This window comes from Uranotaenia lowii, chromosome 2 (genome assembly GCF_029784155.1).
Source record: "Uranotaenia lowii strain MFRU-FL chromosome 2, ASM2978415v1, whole genome shotgun sequence".
Taxonomy (NCBI): Eukaryota; Metazoa; Arthropoda; class Insecta; order Diptera; family Culicidae; genus Uranotaenia; species Uranotaenia lowii.
This window is the reverse complement of record NC_073692.1, coordinates 291,620,877-291,646,561: the sequence shown is the minus strand read 5'-3', so window position 1 is coordinate 291,646,561 and position 25,685 is coordinate 291,620,877. Positions and strand designations below refer to the sequence as shown.

At 39.1% G+C, this 25,685-nt stretch overlaps 1 protein-coding gene across 40 annotated transcripts in view; it reads left to right on the top strand.

Annotated features, from left to right (window-relative positions):
• The window catches only part of LOC129743398 (dystonin), a 532,614-nt gene that overhangs the window by 449,461 nt on the left and 57,468 nt on the right, over positions 1-25,685 (top strand). For 25 of the 40 annotated variants that reach the window (XM_055735430.1, XM_055735418.1, XM_055735431.1 and 22 more), the window contains 2 exons: positions 14,745-14,905; positions 14,988-15,534. The exons of 6 other annotated variants lie outside the window; for them this stretch is intronic. In XM_055735430.1, the coding sequence (XP_055591405.1) occupies positions 14,745-14,905; positions 14,988-15,534 (708 nt within the window). Of the gene's footprint in view, positions 1-14,288; positions 14,547-14,744; positions 14,906-14,987; positions 25,318-25,685 lie in introns of those variants that run through there. 9 more of the 40 variants (XM_055735401.1, XM_055735400.1, XM_055735402.1 and 6 more) reach the window with 2 other exon arrangements.

Here is a 25,685-nt window from a genome sequence, read left to right as displayed (position 1 = left end):
AATTTATGTACATGGGAATGAAAGGCTCTAAATAGTTAATTAAACGATTTATTCTAAAATATCAAACCAATTTACTTGTGAACAGCGCATTTGAGCGACGATTTTCGATGACGATTGTCGATACGTGTTCGGATATATAAGCACATAAATTAAAGGATAAGCTGCAAATATAAATTAAATCAACTAAAATACTTTAAACAGTGAACAGAAAAGCTAGTTTATTTTGTTTTTTTTTTCTTATTTAAAACAACTTTAAGAAAAAAATGTGAAAAACACAAGATCAATTTATAAATGAATTTGTGATTCCTCAAAATATCCGGATTATCTGAAACTTTTCTGTGCCGAAACTTAGTAGAGGTAGAAAGATCTATTGAAGTGCTCTGCGGCAGGGTCTGTTCCTACTTCCGAAATGGAACTTCAGGTATCCGCTGCTGACTGACTGTTTTACCTTCAGCCGCCGCTGCTACATTTTAGGTCACGATACTTTTATGCTCCGCAAATAGATTTTCACCTTTCTCCACCCGGGGGTGCCTGCACGGCTGGCGTTGCTGGAAAAGTGATATCGCCACTGGTGCTGGTCCTATTTGCGAGTGTTGGCGTTCGAACAACCGTCGGCTACCTTTGTGTCCTCCTCTGAAGGATGGGACATTTGTTCGTTTTCCACATCCGCTACGATCCTCGGCTCCATTTCTAGCTTAACCTACTCGCTTAAGCCGTACAGTTCTACGGTGACCGTTTCCGAACCGAATTTATCAATATTTTATTCAAAATTTAATTTTAAAATTTCGACGCGCAAGCAAAATAAAAACAAACCGAGCTGATTTGACACATGGGTTCATCCAGTCACTCACCTAGGAATGAGTGTCTGTCACTTTGCCCACATCGACTCCGGGAATAAGGTGACAAAACTCACGGTGACTCCGAGGTGAGGTGACAATCGTCACGTCACGCGCGGCGCAGAATAAGGGCCATTATGTTAAAAATTATTAAAAATTAAACAGTGAGTTAAAAAAGGATTGGTTTTGGTTTTATGCCGATTTAAAAAAAACCGTATTTAAAGGCGGGATGGGTCTTCGAGGGTTAAATTTCGAATTTTTGTAATTTCAGATTTTTTTATCGTTTTTCCTGGAATTAAATTTTTGAATGTGATTAAATAAAATGATTAGTAATAGTCATTGTGTGAAGTGAAAGAATCCGATTACTTATTATGCCATCTAAACACTGAATTCGAACTCAAAATTTTATGATGGTGTAAAATGTTGAAACAAATGTTCCATTTAACAGTATTTCATAGAATTTAGAGATCCAAAAGTGTCTAAAAAGATTCTTGGGCACATCGAGTCACTAGCTGATTCCAACAAAAATCAAACATCAAGTTAACATGTCCAACAACTTCCCAGGAAACAAATCTGCATCCCATTTCTTATGGTATGGGAAATTGTTCCACATAAGTGCCGTAAAAGGCGAAGGCAATAAAAACAAAATAAGAAATCGTAACAGCACAGGTACTTTGACACGGTACAGTGCACCGAAATTTGACACCATGTGCGCCACTTTCTGAGTCTAGTGTTCCCAAATGATGTTCAACTTCACTCACAACAGTAGTTTGAGTAGTTTGACAGTAGTAAACATTGTTGTTACTGGTTTTTTTTTTTTGAAGCTGTTTTCCCGGTTAGTCAATAACCACTCGCTAAAAGATAAAACCAAAAAAAAAACAGCTGCTAATCTAATTTGTTAATCCAACCAAACTGTGTTTACTGCTCGGCCTGAACGGAGACACTCTGGCTGACCTCGAAGTTGGGTTCGGGGTAAAATGTGTGTAACAACAACTTCGCCGTTTAACGATTCTCACGGCTTTGGGGGTTCAATGTCTCAAAGTTACAACCCCGGGAAAAATTATTGTTCCGGTTTTGGACTTAGTGTCTTGTGTTTACTTTTTTTTTCAAGAAACAATAAAACATTGACAGTGACTCACAATTAAAAACGTCTGCCTCAAATGGCTTCCTCCCATTCATCAATCGATCAATTGTTGATGGATAAAAATAGAAAACGGCGATCGCGCGTCCCCGTGATGATGGGACTTCGAACCTTGATCGGAGATCGTCGCCAAACCAAGAATGTTGTTACCCGCTTCAAGTGGATTGAATGGCGGCGGCGGCGCTTTGGACGTTGTCGTCATCGTCGGTCACTCCCCGAAAATAAGATCGAACCGAAGTCCGTTTATTTTGATGCCAAGATGCCAACAATCACCGGCATTGTGTTTACTTTCTTGAAATCTATCGCGGTTTGCCTGAGCCGATATTACTTGAGGTCAACAGATGGCTCTTGTGATTGCAAGATTTTGAAATGCCACGCACAACCTGCCTTAAGTTAAACAGTGGTGTGGACTGTTGGAATCACATCCAGAAAACATACATACGGTACTTAAATCTGAATTCAATTTGATGAAAATCTTTTGTACTCAAAAGGGATAACTCCAATATTTTAACGTTAAATAACTACGATATATTCATACTTTCCAAGTGGTATTTTTGAATAAACTGTTTTGTCACGGTCGCCATGTGAATTGCATCAGTTCAAATTTTTGGAATTTAAGTCAAATTTATTTGAGATTATATATTTAAATTTTAGAAGTTACTCGGAATAAATTGATACTGCAGAACTTTATTTTAACAAAAGTTAAGGAGCATTATAAGACCCTAGATTTCCAGAAATTGTTTATAAATTGGCTGAGAGTTACGAGAGAAAGAGCTATTATTAGTCGAGAACGTCAAATTGACACTCTAGAAGAGGAAATCATGTTATTTTATGCTTGGATTTTCAGAGTGCGTTCATAAAAAATAATGATACAACATTCGACATTTTTTTCAATTTTGAAAAGAGTCTCAGAAGAAATAACCGTTCTTGAAAGGTCCTGAAAAAAAAATTAACAATTGAGAACTTTCAATAGTGTAAAGTTTACATTTTACTTCCGATGAGCATTAATAAGTGAAAAGGCTGATGTTAATAAAAAAAATAATGTGATACCTTTCGTAAAATTTAATAGTTTAAGGTTAGGTTGCCAGAATGATTTCAACATATATTCCGGACTGTTTTATCGAAAAACCTGGCAAAATCCGGGCATTTGATTCCAAAATTAAAAACAAAAATCGGTGCAATATCAGGGCAAATTTGATAAAAACTTAGGAATTACTCAACAAAAATCAAGAAAAATAACTTGTTAAAAATTTTTCATCAAAACTCATTAGCAGATTTTAAATTGTATTTTAGGCTTCCAAAAAAAAAAAATTTATAATTATTTTTATAAAATTTGCTTGAAAAATTTCGTTTAGGACACATAATTAAAAAATAAAAATACTACACAATTTGTTTTTTTCAATGTTTTTTGTTTTATGTGGCAATTAAAGTGAATAAATCCGGGCAAGATCTCGGCTTTTTTTTAATGAAATCCCTGCAACCGGGCCGGACCGAATTTATCCCAAATTTTATACTGAATATCTGAGCAAACGTGGATAAATCCGGGCAATCTAGCACGCTTTGTTTAAGGGGCTTCAGCCGACCTAGAACTAAGAAAGATTGTCAGAATTTACTTTAAGTATTTCAACGATGTAAACACGCTACTCCAACTTGAAGTATCTCTAGGATTTTTTTATGATATTCGGACTTCCTAATAATCCGAATATTTTTTAAATATTTCACTAAATTCAATGATAACTTTCGATGAAATGTCTTGGCTCCTTTCGATTGAAACTCGTCAGAAAGAAATAAAAAACTCAGTTTCTCAAAAAAGAAACTACTTAATGAGCACGCAACCAAAGTTTTGGTATAAAGTTCGTGAAACAGTGGACCTATCTCACTGCCCTATGGTGCACCAAAAATTTCACTGTAATTTTGCAATAAAATGTGCAAACAGCGTCCTTTCAGGTGAATAACTTTATATAGTGCTATTACATTTGGCTGGAAATCAAAATTTGCTGATCAATAATTTTGAAAACTTTCTAAACATTATACGTAAAACGATTATCACCTAAAATTTTGTCATTTTTCAGTTTTCTTTATAAGATACTGAGCAGTTTTGAAAAAGTGCGAATTATTGTACCTGATGGATAAATTAAAATCTACGCCCTGAGCAAGGCTGCCGAAAAAAAAATTCTGTCTGTGATTTTAGTCAAAAATTCTGTGATGGTTTTCTGTACTGTTTTTTATTTTCTCTAAATTCTGTGAAATCACAGAATTTTCTGTGATTTCGGAAACTTTGTGTGTGAGTGTCAAAATAATCAATTTTGAAAGGATAATTCCAGTCGATTAATCTTTTCTCAATGTACTTCTGGTGAAAAACGAAGATTTTTATAGGTTGAACATTTTTTGAATTAACAAAAACTGCCCAAAATTGAAAAGTTTATGAAAAAGCGAGAATATTATAATTTTGAAACACGTCGTTTTCTCGAAACACTATCATTTGGGCACTTACACCTCGAGATCCTATGAGTCTCAATTGCGGATTCTCGTTTTGAGTTAGTGAATTATTCCTAATATGGCTAAGTTGGCAAGTCAATTGCCTCCGCGGATAAGTTTTTTAATAAATGTCCGCCAAGTGCAACGTTGAGTCTCGAACGCCATAAAGATGGTAAAACGACTATTATCGAAAGAAACAAACAAATTCCTGGTGTCAAAAATACTTTTTGTTTCTCTCTCGTTCTCTTTGTTGTCCAAAATTTGGCACCTATCAATCGTGGAGTAAAATTTTTTAATCATTGCTATCGCGAAAACCAACTGGACTTAATGTTCATCAATGTCTGGAGCAGACATTATCTTCTATCGGATTCGATAACATCTGCAACTGATTGTGATTCTGGCATTCTGGCATTTACGCAAAAGATAAAGCAAAATGTCATCAAACTTTGCCCCCAGTTGTTGTGCACTTTATCTATAGAAAAATGTGTGAGAAGAATTTCAAATTTAAGATTTACACTTTTTTGTTTTTTAAACAATATTTTTTTCTCGCTAGTGTTAAGTTAAAAATCATAAACGTTTGCACAGTTGTGTTGTATATGATTTTTCAAGAATATATAAATAAATTTTAAATTGGTCTTTTTTTCTATTTTAAAGTATTACTTCAGGATTGATTTTTTTTTCGGAAAAACGTTTCCAATATTAAGACATCAATGATAGAAGTCCAAAGCGAAACGAGATGAACTCCGAAAAAAAATATGACGAAACCCCGTCTACAAAAACCTCAACAAGTGAACTTGAAAGATAACCGGAGTTTGTTTTTGTTTTTGTTGAGAGCCCCTTCCAAAAGCACAATCTGGTCTTTCATAACCTTGACCCGGTGACTTCCGCCCGTGACTTACTTGAAGTCCGCGGGATGATGGCGGTCATCTGCCATCGGAAGTTACGTACACACTTGGACCGAGATTAAGTCAGTTTTATTATGGGAGATGAAGACTGACTGGCTCGTAAGAGATGACACAACACTTGTATGATTCATCTGAACAGAGTGCATTCATTTTGTTTCGTTATCAGTCAGTACACATTAACTCAATTAGTGTAGTTTGGTTAATTTTATTTTTAAAATAATTTTCGGTTTTTGTTTTTAATATCTGTGCAACGTTCTGTGTCTTCGGAATTAAATTAAAAATCATCGGTTATTTATTTAAAAAAAAAAACATAATAGTTTTGTACCACTGTTCGGTCTATTTCAATATTGGACTTGTTAGAGACTTCACGGAACACTTTAACTTATCAGCTGAATGCTAGCACGAGCTCTACTTATCGGCACTTGAAGTTCAACAATGATTCAGATGCAAATTCATTAATACATGCAAGAAAACTAAGGTATGTTCTCAAATAACTATTTGTATCATACAAACCTTAGCTTTCAACAACATGTTATTTTTATTGTGTCTACTCTCGATAATCTTTTAGATTTTTTTTTTTTCATTCTTTTTCTTTCATTTTGTCTCAAAAGACGACCTTCACATGAACCGTGGTGATCCACGGATTTGTGTGTGTTTTTTTTTCTATTTGTTTCGTTTTTTTTGCGGCCATATTCATCTAATGGAAAGTGGGCTTGACAGAAGTAATTTATTACTTTGCTTTTCATGTTTGTGCACCAATAAATACGTGAAGATGACTTCTTGGCTAGGTTTAGGAAATGATTATTTTAAAATACCAGACATTCAAACGATTCAACCATTATTTCGTGGTTGAATTAACTAGGTTATCACTATTAGAAGCAAAATTTAATATTACACAGAAAAAAACTCATACGTCCTTTTGGAAAAATTGCCCTGTCTTCCGCGCCTAAGCGTGGGAAAGTGGTCGCTTTAAAAATAGTTTGGCAGATTTTTCTTCCCAGCTGATCAACCTACTAAACCGTTACCCTTTCTGGTCCCGTCGTAAGTTGTGGGAAGATCAGAAGCGTTTTTCTCAGCTGAGTATGATTGGTGTCGATGTGTTCCGTTTTTTTTTTTGCTTATTTTTGTGAAACCGTGACACGATTGATTTAGGAAAATTGGCGTGTTCCTTAAGTCTACGAGGGACAGAACACGTGTTTGGAGTATCTATCCGGAATAGGTTAATTTGTGATCCGGTGAAGGATTTTCGGTACACATTAGAGTAGGATCATTGCCAAATGATACAGCTCATTTATAATTCAAAATTTGACCGTTCTCCATAGTAAAAATAAAATCAACTTGATCAGAAGTTATTTATACGAAAGGAAATTATTTTTCAACAATCAATTAACTTTTGTCAACCAATCTCATTAAAATCATCTTTAGCTGAGAGACCCAAATCTCACGCGTAAATCACAGAGAAAGTCATTCATAGCACGTTCAAAATTAGCTTCAAAGCGTTAGTTCTCACATTTAAACGATTCTAACAATAGCGGCCGGCGTTTTGTCGAACGTTACAATTAGCAAACGTCACCTTTGAGTGAAAGAGAGAAAAATGCTAAGTGTGTGTTTGCCTAGAAATCGTGTTGGTAGAAAAGTTTACCCGCGGTCGAGTTCAGAAATTCAACGTAGTTTTCGTTTTCACTCATTGATTCAATCTACCTTCTCGGAGACGCCGTTTTCTAGGTCATGTCTGCTTATTTTGTTTACAATCGTTGACTATGTTTTTGTTTTTTTTTAGTTTGATGAAAAAATCTATTCTTGAAGTCAAAACCAGAAAGTTCAAAACTGATCAATACCTGAATTTCTAGAACGTCTATTTAATAAAATTCTCGTTGAACAGGGTTAAATTTGCTACGACATCAAAATTGAAGCCTGACATTTGCCTTCACTTTGATAGTTGCTGAAATTTATCGCTTTTTTATGAGCTGCGTCTGTCGGATGACCTTAGAATTCTCGACACTTTGAATTCATAGAGGGAAAAAAAGGAACGATAAGGTACTGTTGACTGACTGGCTAGCTGAGATACATTGTAGACGAAAGTACACAGAATGGTGCATAGCATAGAGATGAGTGAGTTTAGTATATGTATACCTACTACTAAACATGGGTGAGCGTGAGTTCATCCCACCCCACCTTTTATGGATGATGTTCTCTGCTGGTGCTCTCAGCAAATCGTTACGTGTTTCCTCCGAATCACTCTCTGGAGCCACAACAGCTGTGTGTTTGAATCTTGAAAGTCATCCTTTCGAAGCCAGTGAACTGATTCAAATAAGCACTGTTGTCTAGTTAAAATAACCAATCATCTTAAATCCAGTGAGATAGGAGAAAAAAATTACATACTTACCTCACGATATTGTGTTATCAAGTGTTTTTCTATTCTATTCTATTTTGTTTATTTATAGAGGATTTTAACCAACTTGGTCATTCATCCTCTTAGAAGTGTCTTTCAAAATCTTAATAAAACAGCAAAAAACGACCTTTTGTGTCCATATTTGATCTGAAATGCTCTGCCACCTTCTGAGTTTTATTGCCTGTTTTGCTAGTTCACCGTAGAGAAAAACAGACAACAACACAGTAACAGTAATAAAAGCTGTCCATATTGTTTATTAACGTTACTCTGCAAGTGTGGATTGATGCTGAACCCGAAACGTCAACCGGTGTACGTTTTGGGTGGAGAAAATGTGTCATACCACATCAGCTGATTTTTATCGTAACAGTAAAATGTAGACGTGGAGCTGTGAAGTTGTGAGAAAACTTGATAAAAGCGAGATGGTCCTGATTTTTTAAATCAACAAAAAAAATTTAAAAAAAAACACACAGTCCTTCCTAAAGTAAAAAGAAGTGAGTTTCCATAAGGTTGTGAACCAATGTGATACACATAATTCGTTCAGTGTTTATGAATAAAAACGGAATACCCTGGGAAATTTTGTTGATTTATTTATATCAATCAATTTATATCAAAACCATGCCAAAAAGTAAGAAAATGTGCTTTCTGTGATACAAGTTATCAATCCAACAAAGAGAGGCAGATCAGAATACTTTTATTTGCAAAATGTTATCAATTTTACTACACATACATAGATACACACATTCAGTTGGCATGATCCAGGGCTGGAAAACAGAAAAAAATGAAAAAAACCCTCAAATGTCAAATTGAAGGAAATAAATTTTGAATTTTTATCTTAAACGATTACAACTCTTTTTAAAAACTGCTAAATTTTATGTCGAAAAGTAAAAAATTATGCAGCGAATTTCTCTTTGCCTCACCCAGGGCATGATGTTTTGTTACGTGAATAAATATCTTGCGACAACACTACAGGGATGCAAATTGACAGTCGCGAACGTTGGGAAACTTGTTCACTGTAAAAGATATCTTTTAGAATATCTTTTCGAAACCAAGAAGAAATCGTTGCTATCAGAAACAAGCTTGCATTGGCTCAGATCCAGAATCATTGCAGCAGAGGCACGAACAGTGTTTCTTCTAAAACCATCCAGGTTCAGGGTCACGACCAAGGTCAGAATTCTAATCAGCTTAAAAATGGACCTGAATAAAGATCAGGATCATGATTGGGACCAGGAGCAAGATCATGGTGAGAATCTGAATCGAGATAAGGATTAGGCTCAGGATCTGCATCAGAATCAGTATCAGAGTCAGGATCAAAATCAATATCAGCATCAGAATCAGAACTATGACCTAGATCAGGATCAGTCCATGTTTAAAATCAAGATTCGGATCAGGAACAAGATAAAAATCATGATAAGGATTTGAATCTGGATCAGGAACAGGGTCTGAAACAGAGTAGCTCCAGACAGGCTTGCTTCAAAGAATCGTCCTTTGGGGGGTAGAGGAGTTTTCGAAATCCAAATTTAGCTAGAAATAAAAGAATACTAAAAATGCACAGTAAATAATGAAATTTGATTTTTAAAACTATTTTTCTACCGATGACCATACACAAACTCGAAACAAAGGTAAATTTAACTGATAAACGAACACGAACACATTTTTACTGATTTTACTGCTACTATTCTAATAAAATCAGAATTTCAAATTCAAAATTATGTTCTCTATTCTGAACCAGAAATTTGCTAGAAAATAAATTTTAAGCAGCCTAGTTTAATTTTAAAGCAACATTCCCGAAACACCAGAAAACGAATACGGATAAAAGATTCGAATAAATCCAGAAGGGTTGATAGAAAATTTCCAAGGCTTTATCTTGAATTTGAAAAAAAAAATATTATCACAATTTGAAATGTGAATTTTTGATTGGAAAAAAATATAAACAATAAACTGATAAAAATAAAGACTTCATTTTTTTTGTATGTTAATATTACATGTACAAAGCAAACACAAATTAAGTTTAAATTGCGAGTTGAAATTTAGCTTTAAAAGTTTTAAGTTCATTCTTCGAATCAGTTTTCGAGCTTTTTATATTTTAATTAAAAAATCGTGATCGTTGGAAAAAGATGATTCAAAAACAGTAAACATACATAGATCACACGTTCAAAATTTCCAAGCCTATGTTTCATAGTTTGAAATTTCAAGCGCTGAATATTTTGTTGCCGTCAATTAACATACTAAAAGTACAAAATTTTTCATTAAAAAAATTCATCTATTGGCTTCCAAGAAAATTATCCCGAGCAGACTTGGATGCCTAAAGCGATAGCAAACAGTCACCAAAACAAGCATGATTTAGTGTCGTATTTTTCCCGATGGCAAAATTAGGTTTCATTGAAACATCAATTTGTCGAAAGATGATGTCTAACCAATACCAAAATAAGGCATTGAGTGCAAAATGAAAGCATTTTTCGGTTTTGTTTTTCCCAAGATAACAAAACAAGGCATCACCAAGGTTTCATTATTTTTATCGAGTAGAATAGTGAGATGAGAATGAGACCATGATTTGGTATAACATTTTCTGCGATAAAAAATATGTTTATGAGCCAAAAATTTGATCGAACAGAAAACAAACTTACAGTTTAGTAGTTGAAAATATATATTTTCAAAACAAAGAAATCAGTATTTAAAAACAAAGACAAACTCATACAAAATTTTTCAAAAATTTTAATTTCGGTAAACTTTTTTGGTAATTTAATGAAAATTTAACTCTAAAAATCGATTAAATTATTTTAAAAAAAAAACAAAATGTAAAGACGCAAAAAACAGTTTTTTTTAAAAACATTTTCAATGCTATTTCTTTCAATAAAAACAGGTTAACATTTTAGAAACTTATTTATAGAATTTAATTGATAATTTAAGCGAGCTACATTTTTCGTGCCTGTGTTTCAACGATTGATTTGGAAAAATTTGAATTCGAATTTTTTGTTAGGTTTTGTCTATCCCTTCTAGTTTTTACAGTTTTTACGCATTTTACAGAAAGTAGGAAAAGTAAACAAAAAAAAAAAAACTTCTATAACTTTTTTCACAGGAGTCAAAATTTCTTGCAGTCTTGGGGAAAGTAAATAATTGGTTAATAAACTTTATTGAAAAATATTCTTTGCTGCAGTATTCAAAATCAGAATGAATTTTTAGGATCGGGATCAGAATAATGATCAGGATGAGAATCAAGATTACTAAGAGTCATGATCAAACTCGAGATCTAGATCAGCATTAGTATTGGGAACTAGATTAGATGATGATCAGGATGATAATCTGAATCAGTATCAGGATTTGGATTACAATCTGAATTTGGATCGTGAACATGATCAGAACCAAAAACAGGATTAGGCACAGAATTAGAAACATAATCAGGATCATTGAAAAAAAAAAAACAAGTCATTATAATTTTATAGTATAAACTTTGAAGTATTTTCAAACTGTTTTATTTTCTTAATCTACTGATTAAGTTTGTTGATGTTTATGAATGGTTAAAACTTTTGAGTACTAAATTAAGATTCAACACCGGGATTTTTGTTTTGTAAGTTATGAATATTTGTTTTTGTAGAAAAAACATTTCAAGATTTGAAAAATCATAGATGGAAAGAAGAAGATCAGAAAAAAATGGTGTTTAAAATTAGTTAGAAGAGATTTTAATAAGAAAAACAGCAGAAAGTTCATGATGAAAGTGCTGTTGTTTTCAAATCATCTTCTATTCTTTTATGATTTTTCAAGTTTGGATATATTATTACTACAAGAACATAATGAGGAGTGTATTCGAAAAAAAATGCAACACTTTGTTTTGTAAATAACTATTGAATGCATGGATGGAAATTGATGAAGTTTTCAACGAAGTTACCTGGTAATGTTCACGTATGCAAGTTTTTGAGATAGCGTTCAATGAAGAAATTTTTCGACTTTAATTTTTGGGCAACACATGCGCCATCTATAATGCGTTCTATGAATCACCTATATTTCAAATCAAGGCTACTTTTGATTACGTTTGCAGTTTCCTGAAGCTTGACCTTCAAAAGAACTCAAAATTTTGAATTTGGTTGAAGTTATAACCAATTTAGACAATAGTCTTCTTTCGGCACAAAAACATCAAAAATCCAACTTGAAAAGAGTATAAAGTTTGTGGGACCTATTGAAGAGCTTTGCAAAACGGTTGCATTTGGAAACCGTCTTTTTTGTATTTTTAGCCATTCTTCATGTCAATCGTTATGACAGACTGAGTAATTTGCAGTTTCCACCTATCGTTAGCCTCCCCAAGTACTAGACATTAAATTTTTCATTTTTTTCTTCTTATTCATCTCCAAGAAGTACAGGCGAGACTTTTCAACAAAAAGTTTCTGGTTGGAAACAGGTGACTGCTAAATAGTTCGTTTTGCTGTCCATTACAATTTTTTTTTTCAAAATATCTCCCCACAAGCAGTCCAAATATTTTGCGCACGATTTGACCACCGTATTTAGTTTTTTTTACCGATGGGAAGCTTTCCTACCTTGTAGAAATAAAGTCTGGCCTATTTATAAGTCAGCTAGACGAACCAGTCAGAAAAATTTGACCTTTTTATCACTTTCTCTATTCATATTTTCGAATTGACCTTGAAAAAACCTCTCACATTCCTCTCACTTCATGGAATCAATAATCTTAACTTTTATTCAAATTTTAGCACACTATTAGGTCCTCTAGGAATTTTTAATAGATTTACCATGTGAATTGTTGATTCCCGATGTTTCTGGGTTTCCTACTAAGACTTTTCTGAAGTTTGTTCGATCTTGCCCAAAAAGTTTTGTCAATTGACTTCAGTATTGGACGCTATCCTAAAAAACACTTGACAGATTGTGCACGTAAACATTACATTACTAAGTAGCTTCACTGAAAATTTCATCAACTGCCATTGATGCATTCAAAAGTTATTTACAAAACCAAGTGTTGCATTTTTTCGAATACACCCCTCATTCTCTGTGAATCATACATAGTGCAATAGTGGGGCTTATTCTGCGACGCGAGTGACGTGATTCACGAAATTTCATATCGTTTTGCTGGCTTAAATAGCCTCTCTAGCCTCGAAATTTTCGTTCGGATGAGCTGTTATTAGTCTTCAGAGCTCATCGATACACACATTTCTTCTCTGAAGCATTTTCTGGAGTCTGGACGAAGAAGTGAAATTTCGTGAGTCACGTCACTCGAGTCGCGGAATAAGCCCCAGTAATTAAGCTACAAAAATAAAGAAACAAAAAGTGCTGTACCCAAGTCATCGTGGGTCATTTAAAGATAAAGCTTTAAACATGCGCAAGTCAGTTACCAGATCATCTAATGTCTCTAAAAGGGGCATCCTGAAGTATTCGAAACACCTATTAAACTTAAAATAAATTATTTACTAGCCCGCTTTTTCTGAAGAATGTCATTTAAGGCACAATTTTTCTTTGTTAAATCGATTTTGTCGCTAATTTAATAGAACCAACTGAACTTTTCAAGGTTTATCTTTGTATTTTATACAATTGGAATATTTAATTTTCAATTTACATTTGAGCTGTTGTAATTTTAAGTCGTGAATGTTCTAAAGTGTTTGAAAGTGTTAATAAAACTGTAAAAAAAAATGCCTGGCGGCTTAAACGCTCAAATCTAGTACACTAAACCGTCCCATGCGAAACTCAAGAGCAAGTTTAATTAAAATATCTTAAAACAATTGAAAAAAATAAATGTTTTTCAGATTATAAGTGAGATAGTAAATAAAAGCGACAGTATTCCCGCCTTACAGTTTCGAAAATAAGTCAGTGTCATTCAAAGTGCGGTTTGAACTCATCTCGTCCAGAAATAAACAACAATGTAATGATGCTGCAAATTTCTCCACCCTGACGCAATATACGCCAGAGAAAAATGATCGATTATCTCATACTTTTTCAATGCATATTTTTTGTATTTGTCTTTTTTCAAACGGGCCAGTTACTACATTCGCCGGACGCCACATTTCATTTTTGTGAATTTTATTTACGACGCCGCTTCAAGTTCAAATCCTTCCCCTTTCTCTAAAGAAATAAACAATTTTCACCCACATACGATGGAGACGCTTGGTGGATATGAAACATAATCGAAAAAAAACGCACCTCACCAAATTGAAAGTTCAGAACACTGATAGAATGATTGAATTAATGGATCTCAATTGCATCTTATAACACCCACAAGACATGCAATCGAGCCCAAACAGGTGCACAGTCGAGACCCCGGAGGCACGTGTCTCATGGGTAATTCCCAGGCACCTGGGCGATTGCAATCTCTGTTGCGGTGTAATTTTTTTTTCAAACCTCGACCAGACACACAACCTCCTCCGAAAGCGGGGGCTCTTCCGATTCAGCAAAGTCGCGTTCAGCTTATCGAAGGCGTTTCCCTTGAAAACAGCGAAGAGGGGGTGTGTGTACTGGTTGCCATCAATCAACCTCGAAGCTAAACTTTTCAAGGTCGTTAAAAGGAAAATTCATACGTCTGCCAGCGTTTATTCTAACAAACTGAAACGGCTGCCGCGAAACGAATGTAGCAGAAAAACTTTCAATTTCATCGGTAAATGAAACTGAAACGGCGTGCTTTGGATAGTTCACGCGAATCTAATCGTCCCAGCACTGCGGCGGCGACGGCGGAAATTGAGTGATTCTGACCCAATCTTTCCAGTCCTTGGAGGAACACCACCGCGGCAAAGATGGCCCAGAAAAGACGTCTCTGGCAGCGCGAGGAGCATGTTTATGAATATGATTTCTCCTACGAGTTCAGGGTAATTTATCCATAAATCAAGATTATTTACGAGAGTTTCCATCGCTCGCGCCAGTCAGCTAATTTGGCGTTAGTTGGGAAACTTTAGGTCCTAAATCACAGCTCCCTGTGGGATGGTCTTTTTCTATCTTTTGCGCATCTAACGTTTTCCATCTGTTCTATTTTCCCACATCCGAAAAAAAAATCATCACACTAACAGCGCTTTGCCGAAAGTCTACAAAGGCCGCTTCGAACGTACCGAACAGAGTTCAATCTGGGCCGTCCGGTGAGCAGCATCGATGCCGAAGGTGCCGACGTCGATGGCAATGCCTTCCAGGAAGTAACGGAAGACATCTACACCAGCACCTACACGGCGACGCAGTAAGTAGCCTTACCCCTAATTTTCTTCTTTCCCTAGTGAATGTCTCATTTCATCCCCATTTTCCTTGATGTAAATTTTCAGAATAACAAAGATTTCCAACAACAAGCTGATCTACGATTCGTTGGATAGCAGCAGCAGCACTAGTGCCGGTCCAGGTCGGGAGGGATCCCCGAAGAAAGTGAGCAAAATCGAGATGCAGTCGGATGTGCATCATTCCAGCAATGGTGACGGCGCCTCGTCGGTGCAATTTACGGAAATCCGTAGCCTGAAGCGTATATCGCGGGCGAATGAAGCCGTCGGTACCAATAATGGTAGCGAAGATGGCGAGTCCATCCTAAATATGCCAGGCATTGTGGACCCGGTCAGTGGGAGGATTTTAACGGTTGGGGAAGCGATTCGGTTAAGAATATTGGATGTGCGGAGTGGTCAGCTGAATGTAGATGGCGAACGTTTGAGTCTGGAGGAAGCCGTTAGGAGGAAATTGATCGATGCCGATCTGGTGGATAATCTGTTGAGGCCAGGAGCTGCGCAGGATCGCGACGGGCGGCCAATGAGTTTACTGGAGGTGATCCAGAAGGAAATCTTGGAAGCGGAAAATGGCTACGACAGCACGGAAAAGCGGATCAAGGTAACAACCAGCAGCAGCGATTCATCTCCTGTAAAGCGCACCTCCACTGTAAAGTATAACGAGAAAGAAGCAAAAAGTATTGTCGATGCGATTAAACAAGGTTTGGTCGATGCCAGTAGTGGCCTCTATCGCACGGATGCCGGCGACTTGATCCCGCTGGCCGACGCCTACGAATTCGGCTATCTGGTTCGCAATGAAACCATCAAAATTGCGCCCCACACGCTCTCGCTGACCGATTCGATCGGCCAGGGCCTGGTGGATAATGGTGGTTGGGTAATTGATCGTAACACTGGCGACACGTTCCGACTAGACTCAGCCATCGCGAAGAAGCTCGTGAATCCCGACTTGAGGGAAATAGTGGACACCAAGAATGACATCAAAATCACTGTGGCTCAAGCTATAGAACAGGGTATCTTGAACGCGAAAACAGGTCGTTTTATGAATCCGTTAACGAAGGAAAAGCTTACCTTTGCGGAAGCTCGCAATCGGCAGCTTATCTGTAAACCGATGACTTTGAAAGATGTGTGCGATTTGAATTTGTTTGACAAGGCGGAAAAAATTGCCTCTCCCACGAGACGGGAGCGGGTCAATATTCCAGGTGCTATTAGTTTAGGTGTATTAGATAGCGATAGCATTAAGTGTGTGTACAAAACCAAGGGTGAGCTGCTAACATTGGCCGAAGCCCTCGAACAGGAAATTATTCTCCCATTCGAGAATCGTTACCGCCATTCGGAAACCGGCGAAATGATGTCCATTCCCGAGGCAGTGGATCGGGGTTTGATTTCATCTGTCTCTATTAAATCCATTTTCAATATTTTCGGTTTCAAAGATCCACATTCCAAGGAGTTTATTTCCCTCAACACGGCCGTCTCGAAAAATGTTCTGCGCAAAAAAGATGGTCGCTTCCAGTTAGATGTAGGTAAGGCTGTGCTAGTAGATCTTGAGGAAGGCGTAGCTCAGGGACTTGTCCGTCCGGAAGTATACGAAATGCTCAACCGCAAGATAGGTGTCTTCGATAGCAATGGCCAAGAGTTGTCCCTTTTGGACTTGGTCTACCACGATCTTATTGATACGAAAACTGGTTTCCTACTAGAGGTCGGTAACAGCAAAGTGCTGCCTCTGGAACCAGCCATAGAACGTAAGTTTATTACACCAGAAGGAGCCTTACTTTTGATTAGTCTTTTAAACATTACCCTTACCACTGAAACGGTCGTGAAAACCATCAAACGTTACGTCACCATTACTCATACCGGTGAACAGGTTGAAACCCAACCGGAAGTGCTACTCTCTTTCACGGAAGCCGTTCGGAAGGGTCTCATTGATGAAAATACTCGAACCTATCGAGACCCATCCACCGGTAACATTTACTCCATACAGCAAGCTCTTAACCATGGTTTCATCAAACCCGACACCGAAGCCATTCCACAGCAGGAAAGTGAGATCACTGCTGCAAAACCATCTTCCATTCCTATACAATTCGAAACTTGTTTAACGAAAACCAGCAACTCTAAATCCATCAACATCGTAACCAAATTTTTAGATCACGAGCGAAAGGAAGCTCAAACTTTTGAACTCCCCGCCGGAGGATGGTCTCTGGCTGAGGCCATCTCCAAACAACTCTTAGATCCAGTTTGTGGGCTTCTTACCATCCCGGGGTCCGATCGTTTAATTACCTTCGGCGAATGTGTCAAGCAAAAAATTATCAACAGTCAATCCGCTTTTGTCGTAGATTCCAAGAACCCTCAAAGAAGGGTTACTCTGGATCGTGCTCTCGAAAACCGAACCCTCGATGCCACCGGCCATTATTCAGTAGTCAAGGGTAACAAACCCACTATGAAACAGGCAATAGATCGGGAGCTCATAATTTTCGAAGCTCCATCCGATAAACCCACAGATGGTTCTTCGAATCGTACCATTCGGGTTACGAATATTGTCGGACAACCAGATGTGGTTGAAATTATCGCTCCCGGAACGAACGAAGCCACTCCCGTAAATTGCGTCAAAACACCAGAAATTCTTAGTCCGGAACCACTTCAACTGGCTCCCGGAATCATTTACGATCCCTCGACTGCGCTTGTCATTTTCACTGACAGTGGCCGATCGGATAGTATTGTAAAGGCCGTCACAAACGGGAAAGTCGATCCCAATTTGGTTAAAATTTCTGATCCGCAAAGCGGGGAAAGTATTACGATTCCGGAAGCGATTGAGCGTGGTATTTTAAATCCTCAATCCGGAGAAATTCGGAGTGCCAACGGTCGGTCGATAAGTTTAATTGAGGCAGCTCAAGCTGGGCTTGTGGCGGTCGTTGGCGCACCTTTGGTGGCCGCGGCCGGGGCTCTGGACCTCTTGAAGACCATGGTTGATCCTTCGACCGGTGAAGAGATTCCAATCGAACTAGCTTACGAACGTGGGCTGATCACCAGAAGTCAGCTACCTAGTCCCGAGCGTGCGGCTCTTCGCAAAAAGCTTAGCCTTGACGATAGCCGAAGATCTTCCGAAGGACTTATCGTGACAGTCAGTGATTTTTCAGACAAAATCCCTAAAGAACCAATTGTTTTACAACGGTTGCGGAAGTGTGTATTGCAGCCGAGAGACGCAGCCGACAAGGGCATTTTAGACGAAGAAACGTCTTTATTACTAGACAATCCAAAAACCTTCGAGAAGTCGCAATCATTAAATCAAGCTATTGCGTTGGGCTTAGTGGATGGTGATCGAGGAAAGATTATCGATCCTCAACGAGGTCATACGCTTACCATTATTGAAGCTATCCAACGTGGAATTCTGGATGGTCAGGGCAAAGGTAGTGTATTCGTGCCTTTGGCGAAATCTCTTTCCATTCCTGAACTACGTACACAAGGACTTTTAAATGTTGCTGATTCGAGGATCTACCATCCCGAATCCGGTCAGCTACTTAACTTGAAAGAAGCTTTGATTTGTGAAATTATCGATCCTTTGACGGAAGTTCAAATTTCTGGAGATCGTCTGTCCCTCGAAAGAGCCATTAAACAGGGTGTAGTAAACGATGAAGAAAACACTGTCAACAATATGAAACTTGTTACAGCTATAGATAAGAATGTATTCGTTGTGCCAAATTATCTACCAAAAATACCTCCAGCAGGAATGACGATTCCTGTTATTGTAAAACGCAACCTATTAGACGTGGATCGGAAACAAATTGTTCACCCAATCAGTAACGCTCGCATGACAGTCGATGAGGCAATTAAGAACGATTTTGTCATGGCGATACCCTACATTCCTAATGTTGACGGAGTCGGTATCGACGAAGCTCTCAACAGAAAGCTCATTAACCCATCGAACCAATCATTTAAACATCCGAAAACTTCCGAAGAAATTCCCCTCCAAGAGTCGATCGAGTGTGGCCTGTTAGAGGTCAAACCTTTGCCAGCACTTGTTCAAGGCTTGCAAGCCAACGAACGGGTAACATCGGTTATGCAATCGGTAACATCTGTCCATACCATCACTACAAAAACTGTGGAAATCCAATCAGGATTTGTACTGATTTCGGCTAATGAAGTGCAGGACACCTTGACGGGTGAGATCATGACTGTCGAACAAGCTCGTCAAAAAGGTATCATCAGCGATGAACGAGAAACAGAGAAACTCGTCGTAGATGAAGAAGTAAACATCAACTTTACCGATGCTCTACATCGTGGACTGTTGGATGTTACCAAGGGTACATTCAGACATCCCCAAACAGGCGATGTAATGTCCATTTCTACAGCGGTTGATCGAGGATTTATCGCCAGCAGCGATGAAACTCCAAACCGATCGCCGGAAATGAGCCACAAAGTTATTGCAAACATACAAATTCCTTCTGAAATTCAATCAAGTACCATCGAACGTCGGGAGATCACGACGAGTGTAATGGGAGGTTCGAACCAACAAACCGCGTTCGTTTCTTCGTCCTCCAACGAAAGCCGCCTGGGTGAAAACATCAAGGACGCTGCAAAGTTAGGTCTTATGGCCGTGGTTGGAGCTCCTGTCTTGGGCGGCATGGCTATCGCTGGTGCGGTGAAGAAAGCTTTCGAAAAGAAAGATTCGGAACCTAAACCAGCGAGTGTAGTTAGTGGTAAGCAAGACGAAAATATGGGTAGTTCTGTTTTAGCAAAGAAACAACCGGAACACTCAACCCAGGTTACTATTAAAACTTCCAAACCTGAAATTCAACAAAAGGTTAATCAGACGTCTGAGGATAAGAAACAAGCCGATGTTCGAACAGATATTCCTTCAGTCGGACCTAGTAGAGAGGAGTCTCCGTCAGTACTCGGACATCGGAATAAACAGATTGATACGAAGGAGGAGAGAACTCCAGTTGTGTCTAGTGAAGAGAAGCCACAAACAATTCTAGAAAAACAGGAACAAGTGGCTGATACAAAGAACGAAACTTCTTCTGCTGTTCCTATCAAAGAGAAGACGCCAACGCTCGAAAAGCACAATATCGAAGTACCAATTTCAGAAAGCTCTCCGGAAGCTCCTTTAGTTTCTGATGAGAATATAAAATCTATTGAGAGTGTTTTCATTACAACTGAAGAAACAACCGCAATCGTTCCAGTTGCAACCGAATTGGGAGAACTTGTGTCGGATCTTTCGGCCAGTAATATTGAAGTGGAACGGCTCGAACCCAAGGTTTCGATCACTTCAGATAATACCTCATCGAATCAAATTGAACTAGAGAAACAAGTAACACCAGTTGTTGACTTGAACAAACCACTTAATTCTTCAGAACCACTTCAGAGCAATGAAGAGCATTCTGTCGATAAAGATCTGACGGTTAGTAGTTCCTCGAAACAAGTCGAAGAACAATTGATTCCTAATGACGAGCAAAAGAATACAGAAGAAATTGCTAAGCCAGTCGAATCTTCCAAAATTGATCCATCAGCTGGAAGTTTTGTGAAAGATACAGAACTATCATCACCAGTTAAAACAGAAGTGAAGGAAGAAGTTTCCTCTTCAGATCATACAGTAAACGACGATAAAACGAACCAATCTACAACCCCTCATCAACAACCAGAGAACGTTTCCACACAAATAACTGTGAAAGAGGAACTCGTTCAACCAGTTGAAAAAGCGATTCCAGAAAGTCTACTTAGCTCAGAAACAGAAACAGTGCCAATTGAAAGTAGTGTGCCAAAAACGAACGAAGATCAATCTTTGTCAAAACATGTTGAACTGAAGACAGAGCCTTCTGAACAACCTATTTCAAAACCTTTGGAACTAATTTCAGTAGAAATTCCTGCGCAATCGAAAGAATCGCGTCCAGATCCTTCCGTTACAGTTCAGTCGAAATACCTTGAACCGACGAATACTGCCGAATCTAACGCTATGAGTGAGACCGGTAAAAAAGTTCTGGATGCTGCTAAATTCGGCCTGATGGCAATGGTAGGGGCTCCAATCCTAGCTGGAAAAGCTGTGGTGGATGCACTCAAGAAAGATGGTTCAGAAAAAGACAAGTTAGCTAACGTTTCGAATGCTACCGCAGCTTTCTTGCAGCAGGAACGAACGCCTAACACCGGCACTGAACAGCGTCAACTTTCTGAGCTTCAACAAGCTCAAAAAGATGATGACGTATTCGAGGAAGACAGCACAAAAACACCGGAAAAGCATGTTACGTTTGAGGTTGCTGCAAGTGCAACCGATAGTTCCAAGCAACAAGCTGAAGAACCCTACGAGAGGTTATCTTTAGGGGAAGCTATTTCGCAAGGTAAAATCATTCCTAAAATCTGCTACATTATGGTGGACGACAAAAAGATGCCGTACACGGTCGAGGAGGGCTTGAACAATCAAAACGTGCGAATTTACGATATCATAGACGTCATCTCCAAGGAACTGATTTCGTTCGTTGAAGGCGAATCGGACAGCCTGGTGATCGACAAAAGCCTAACCAAACAGAAGTTGATCGAGTTGGGAGTACTTGATCCGGAAACCGGAAGCTTCATTTTACCTTCTACCGGGGAGAGAATTTCGTTCAAAGACCTCATCTACAACTCCGGTCTCATCGATCCGAATACAGTATTCGTTAAGGATCTGAGCGGAGACAAATACGAACGGCTAGATTTGGCACTGCAGAAGCATTTGATCGATAAAAACTCCGGTCACATGTTGGACAACAAAACGGGAAAAAAGGTTAAGTTTGTCGAGTGTTGCAAGCGAGCTTGGATAATTCAAAGGGAATCATCCGATGAGAGCTTCGACATTTCACCGACACTTTCAGAGGTGCTAGACGCAGGACAATTCAATCCGCAAACCGGAGAGTTTGTGCAGAACAACCAAATAGTACCGTTAACCGAAGCCCTTAGGGCTGGACTGATCGACAATGATTCGGTTTCGGTTCGGGATCCTACCGATGGTGAGATTGTTCCGTTGCAGGTCGCCATCGAGAGAGGTATCATTGATTTGAAATTAGGGGTTATTTTCAACCGGGAGACTCAGGAAGAAATCGACTTAAACGAAGCATACAATCGGGGTTACATGTTGGAAGGTAAACGTAGACCGATTTCTTTGGAAGCAGTCGTTCGAAAGGGTCTTTACAATCCTCAATCGGGGTTGATTCTCGATACGATTACGGAAGAAATGGTAGACGTTCAGCAATCCGTTAACAAAGGTATAGTTGATCCGAAGATTTCAAACGTTAAAGATACGAAAGAGAACGTTCTGGTTCCGCTGCAAACAGCTTTGGACAAAAAGTTGATTGACGCGGAGTCAGGAAAACTGAAAGACACCGAAACGGACGAATTGGTTCCTCTGGATGTCGCTTTAGAGAAAAATCTGGTCGACACCAAAAAGGTTACTCACAGTTTGATCGATGTTTTGAACAAGGAGTTCTACAATCCGAAATCGGGAAAAATCTTGAACCCCGGAAACGGGGAAGAGAATGTTCTGAAGGACGCAATCGATAGTCAGCTGGTTGAAATCGACAGCGTTCTCATTCGAGATGAACAGAAGGACAAAGTGGTTAAATGTGGGGAAGCAATCGAAAGTGGTTTGGTCGATGATGTCCGAGGTTTGTTGACACGACCGGAGCTTACGTTGGATCGCGCTTACCAGAAGGGTTACATTTTGAGCAATAAGAAGCCGATTTCGTTGACTGATGCTCTGCTGCGTGGGTTCTACGATCAGAATAGCGGTCTTTTGCGTATTGATGGTGCTCCGGGAGTGACCTTGGAGAAGACAATCGATGACGGGGAAATATCTACGGGTGATTTGATTGTCCGAGATCCCAAGAGTCGAGGGGTAGTAAGTTTGTCGGAAGCTATTCGAGGAGGATTGGTTGATCCGGTTTCCGGGATGGTGATAGATTCAGGTTCTGGATTGAGCATGGGTATGACGGATGCTTTAGAACGTGGTATAATTGTAGTAGCTAAAAGGCGCTGCAGTTTGCCGGATGCAGTTTTCCGTGGGTTGTATGATCCAAAGTCGGGTCAGTTTAGCAGTACCACAACTCCGGAGAAAATGTCTACCGAACGTGCTATTCGCCGGGGCATGTTAGATCCGGAGTCTACGATTGTCAATGTTGCCGGAAGGATTCAACCGTTTGAACTAGCTGTTGAAAATGGAACAGTTGATGTTAAAAGGGGAACAATCGTTGACGATGCGGGAAATAAAATTGACTTTAGGGAAGCTTTCGATCGGGGACTGTTGGTTGAGGTTAGAAAGCCGATCAGTTTGAGCGAGGCAGTTGTCAAGGGTATTTACAAAGAAAAAACTGGTATGTTCATGGATCCGAAGACTGGTCGAAGGCTAACGCTCTCCCAAGCTATAGCTGAGAAAATTATCGATCCAAACTCGGTACAAATGAAGGATTCGGCTACTGGCTTCTACAAAGATCTTGATTTGGTGGATGCCATTGAAAGTGACGTGATAAATGGTCAGAACTCGAATGTCAAGCATGGTAAGGAAAAGATTACGCTGAAGCACGCCTTCGACATTGGACTGTTGTACGACAGTAAGGCTCCAATTAGTTTGCAGCGAGCTATCCACCAAGGTATTTATGACGAAAAGACGGGTAAAATTATTGATCCCGTTTCGAATCGTAAAATTACGCTACACGAAGCTACTCGTAAGTTTGTTATCAATCCCCAATTGCCGTGTTATTTCAACGAGAGGGATGAAATTATGTTGAACCTGTTCGAGACCTGCCGTGCCAAGTTGATCGATCGTAGAGAGGGAGTCTTCAAAGAACCCGGTAGTGAGGCGTTTATTCCGCTGAATGAAGCCTTGGGCTTAGGGTTGATAGTCGATATTGAAAGTGCTGGCTTCGGCTTGTACGAAACGTTAGCTATGCATTTCTACGATAGGAAGAGTGGGAAAATGTTGCACCCTATTACGAATCGTAAAATAACGCTCAATGAAGCTTGTAGAGAGGATATAGTTAATCCGATGTCGTCAATTGTGAAAAATACGGTTACAGGGAAATACATTCGTCTTGATGAAGCTATTGAGGCCAAAATCATTGATGATCAAGAAGGAGTTTATGTCCTACCAAAGGGAAACAAAATCGATTTGCAGGAAGCTAGGCGGAAGGGCTTGATTGTAACGAATCAAAAGTTGCTATCGATGGAAAAGGCTATCAAACAGCAACTGTATCGACCGGAGGCTGGTACCTTTGTTGAACCCACTTCCGGTGATCAGATCAATCTGTTGGAAGCGTTAGATAGCGGGTTATTGGATTTTGAAACCACTGTTTATAAAGATGCTGTAACTGGACAGGACAAGCCCCTTAGAGCAGCGATTAATGATCAGGACATTGATGTAGAGAAGGGTAAGGTAGTGGATAGGAAGGCAGATCGTACCTTCAACTATGATGTAGCTTTCGATAAGGGTTTGTTGGTAACGGTTCAGAAGCCGATTACTGGAAAGATTTTAGAGCGTAAGGAGAGCATTGACAATCTTTTGCAGGAATCGCCAATAGGGAAAGGACCGAAAGAAATGAGTTTGAAAGATGCGCTTAGACATGATATTCTATCGGCGGACTTGTCAGTATTAAAGCATCCCAAGAGCCGGATGTTTATTCCGTTGAAGATAGCCTTACAAGATGATTTGATTTCTGCAGAAAGTAGAGCCACAGTGGATCCAAAACAGTCATTCTTTGTGTTCGGCGAAAATCAGATCGTATACGTGAAGGAACCTTTGACCTTTGACCATGCGGTTGAGTCTAGTCAGCTGGATCTGTCGACCGGTAAGTTCTTGTATAAAACTCCAACGATTGGTGGTGGTTGTGCGCCCGATGGCAACACTGTTGAGTTGTTGAGCCTAAAGGACGCCATCGGTCAGGGTTTGATTGATCCCGAATCGGTGCTGTTGAAGGATGGAGCTAAGAAAAAAATGCTCCCACTGCCGGAAGCGTTCCGGAAAGGTCTTATCGACGCCGACAAGTCCAACGTGTTAGATACCAATACATCTAAGCTCACTAGCCTTCAGACGGCCGTGGATAGTGGCCTGTTGATAACGCCTAAAAGGGCTCTCGGTCTCCTGGAGGCTCTAGATTTTAACTTGTACAACGCCGAACGGGGCACATTCGATGATCCGTTCCATCCCGATCAACCGAAAACTCTCAATGATTCTATACAATCCGGTTCGATTGACCCAACAACAACAATGGTGCGTGATATCGGTAACAATAGTGTTATAGTGCCGTTGCTAACCGCCGTCGGTAGCGGGCTAATCGATCCGATCAGCGGACAGTTCAATCTCGATAGTGAACAATCTAAGATCGATCTCGCGAAAGCGCGCGATCGTGGATATCTCGTGCTAGCCGAGCAAAGGGTAAGTCTTTGTTACTCTGTGTCCATCAGCAGAAATCTTCATCACCAAAACGACTGCAACCCCCTTCAGAAATATGTTGTGTTCCTTCACATTCTTAACAGTGATTTTTTTTTCAATTAATTTTTTGAATTTTATTAAATTTTGGTTTCCGTTAACATTCTGTTTAACCGATAAGTTCATGCTCGTGCTCTCTTATCATCGCGCTCGGCGAATGTGAAGGCCAGTATTTCATCCCTCGATTAACACAATCAACAGGCAACATCTCCCTCCTGTACCCTACCACTCCGGATGAAAAAGGAACATCTTACACGGGACTGTCAATCACAGCCAGAGCAATTGTACTCAATCGAAATTTCCTATGTTCAGAA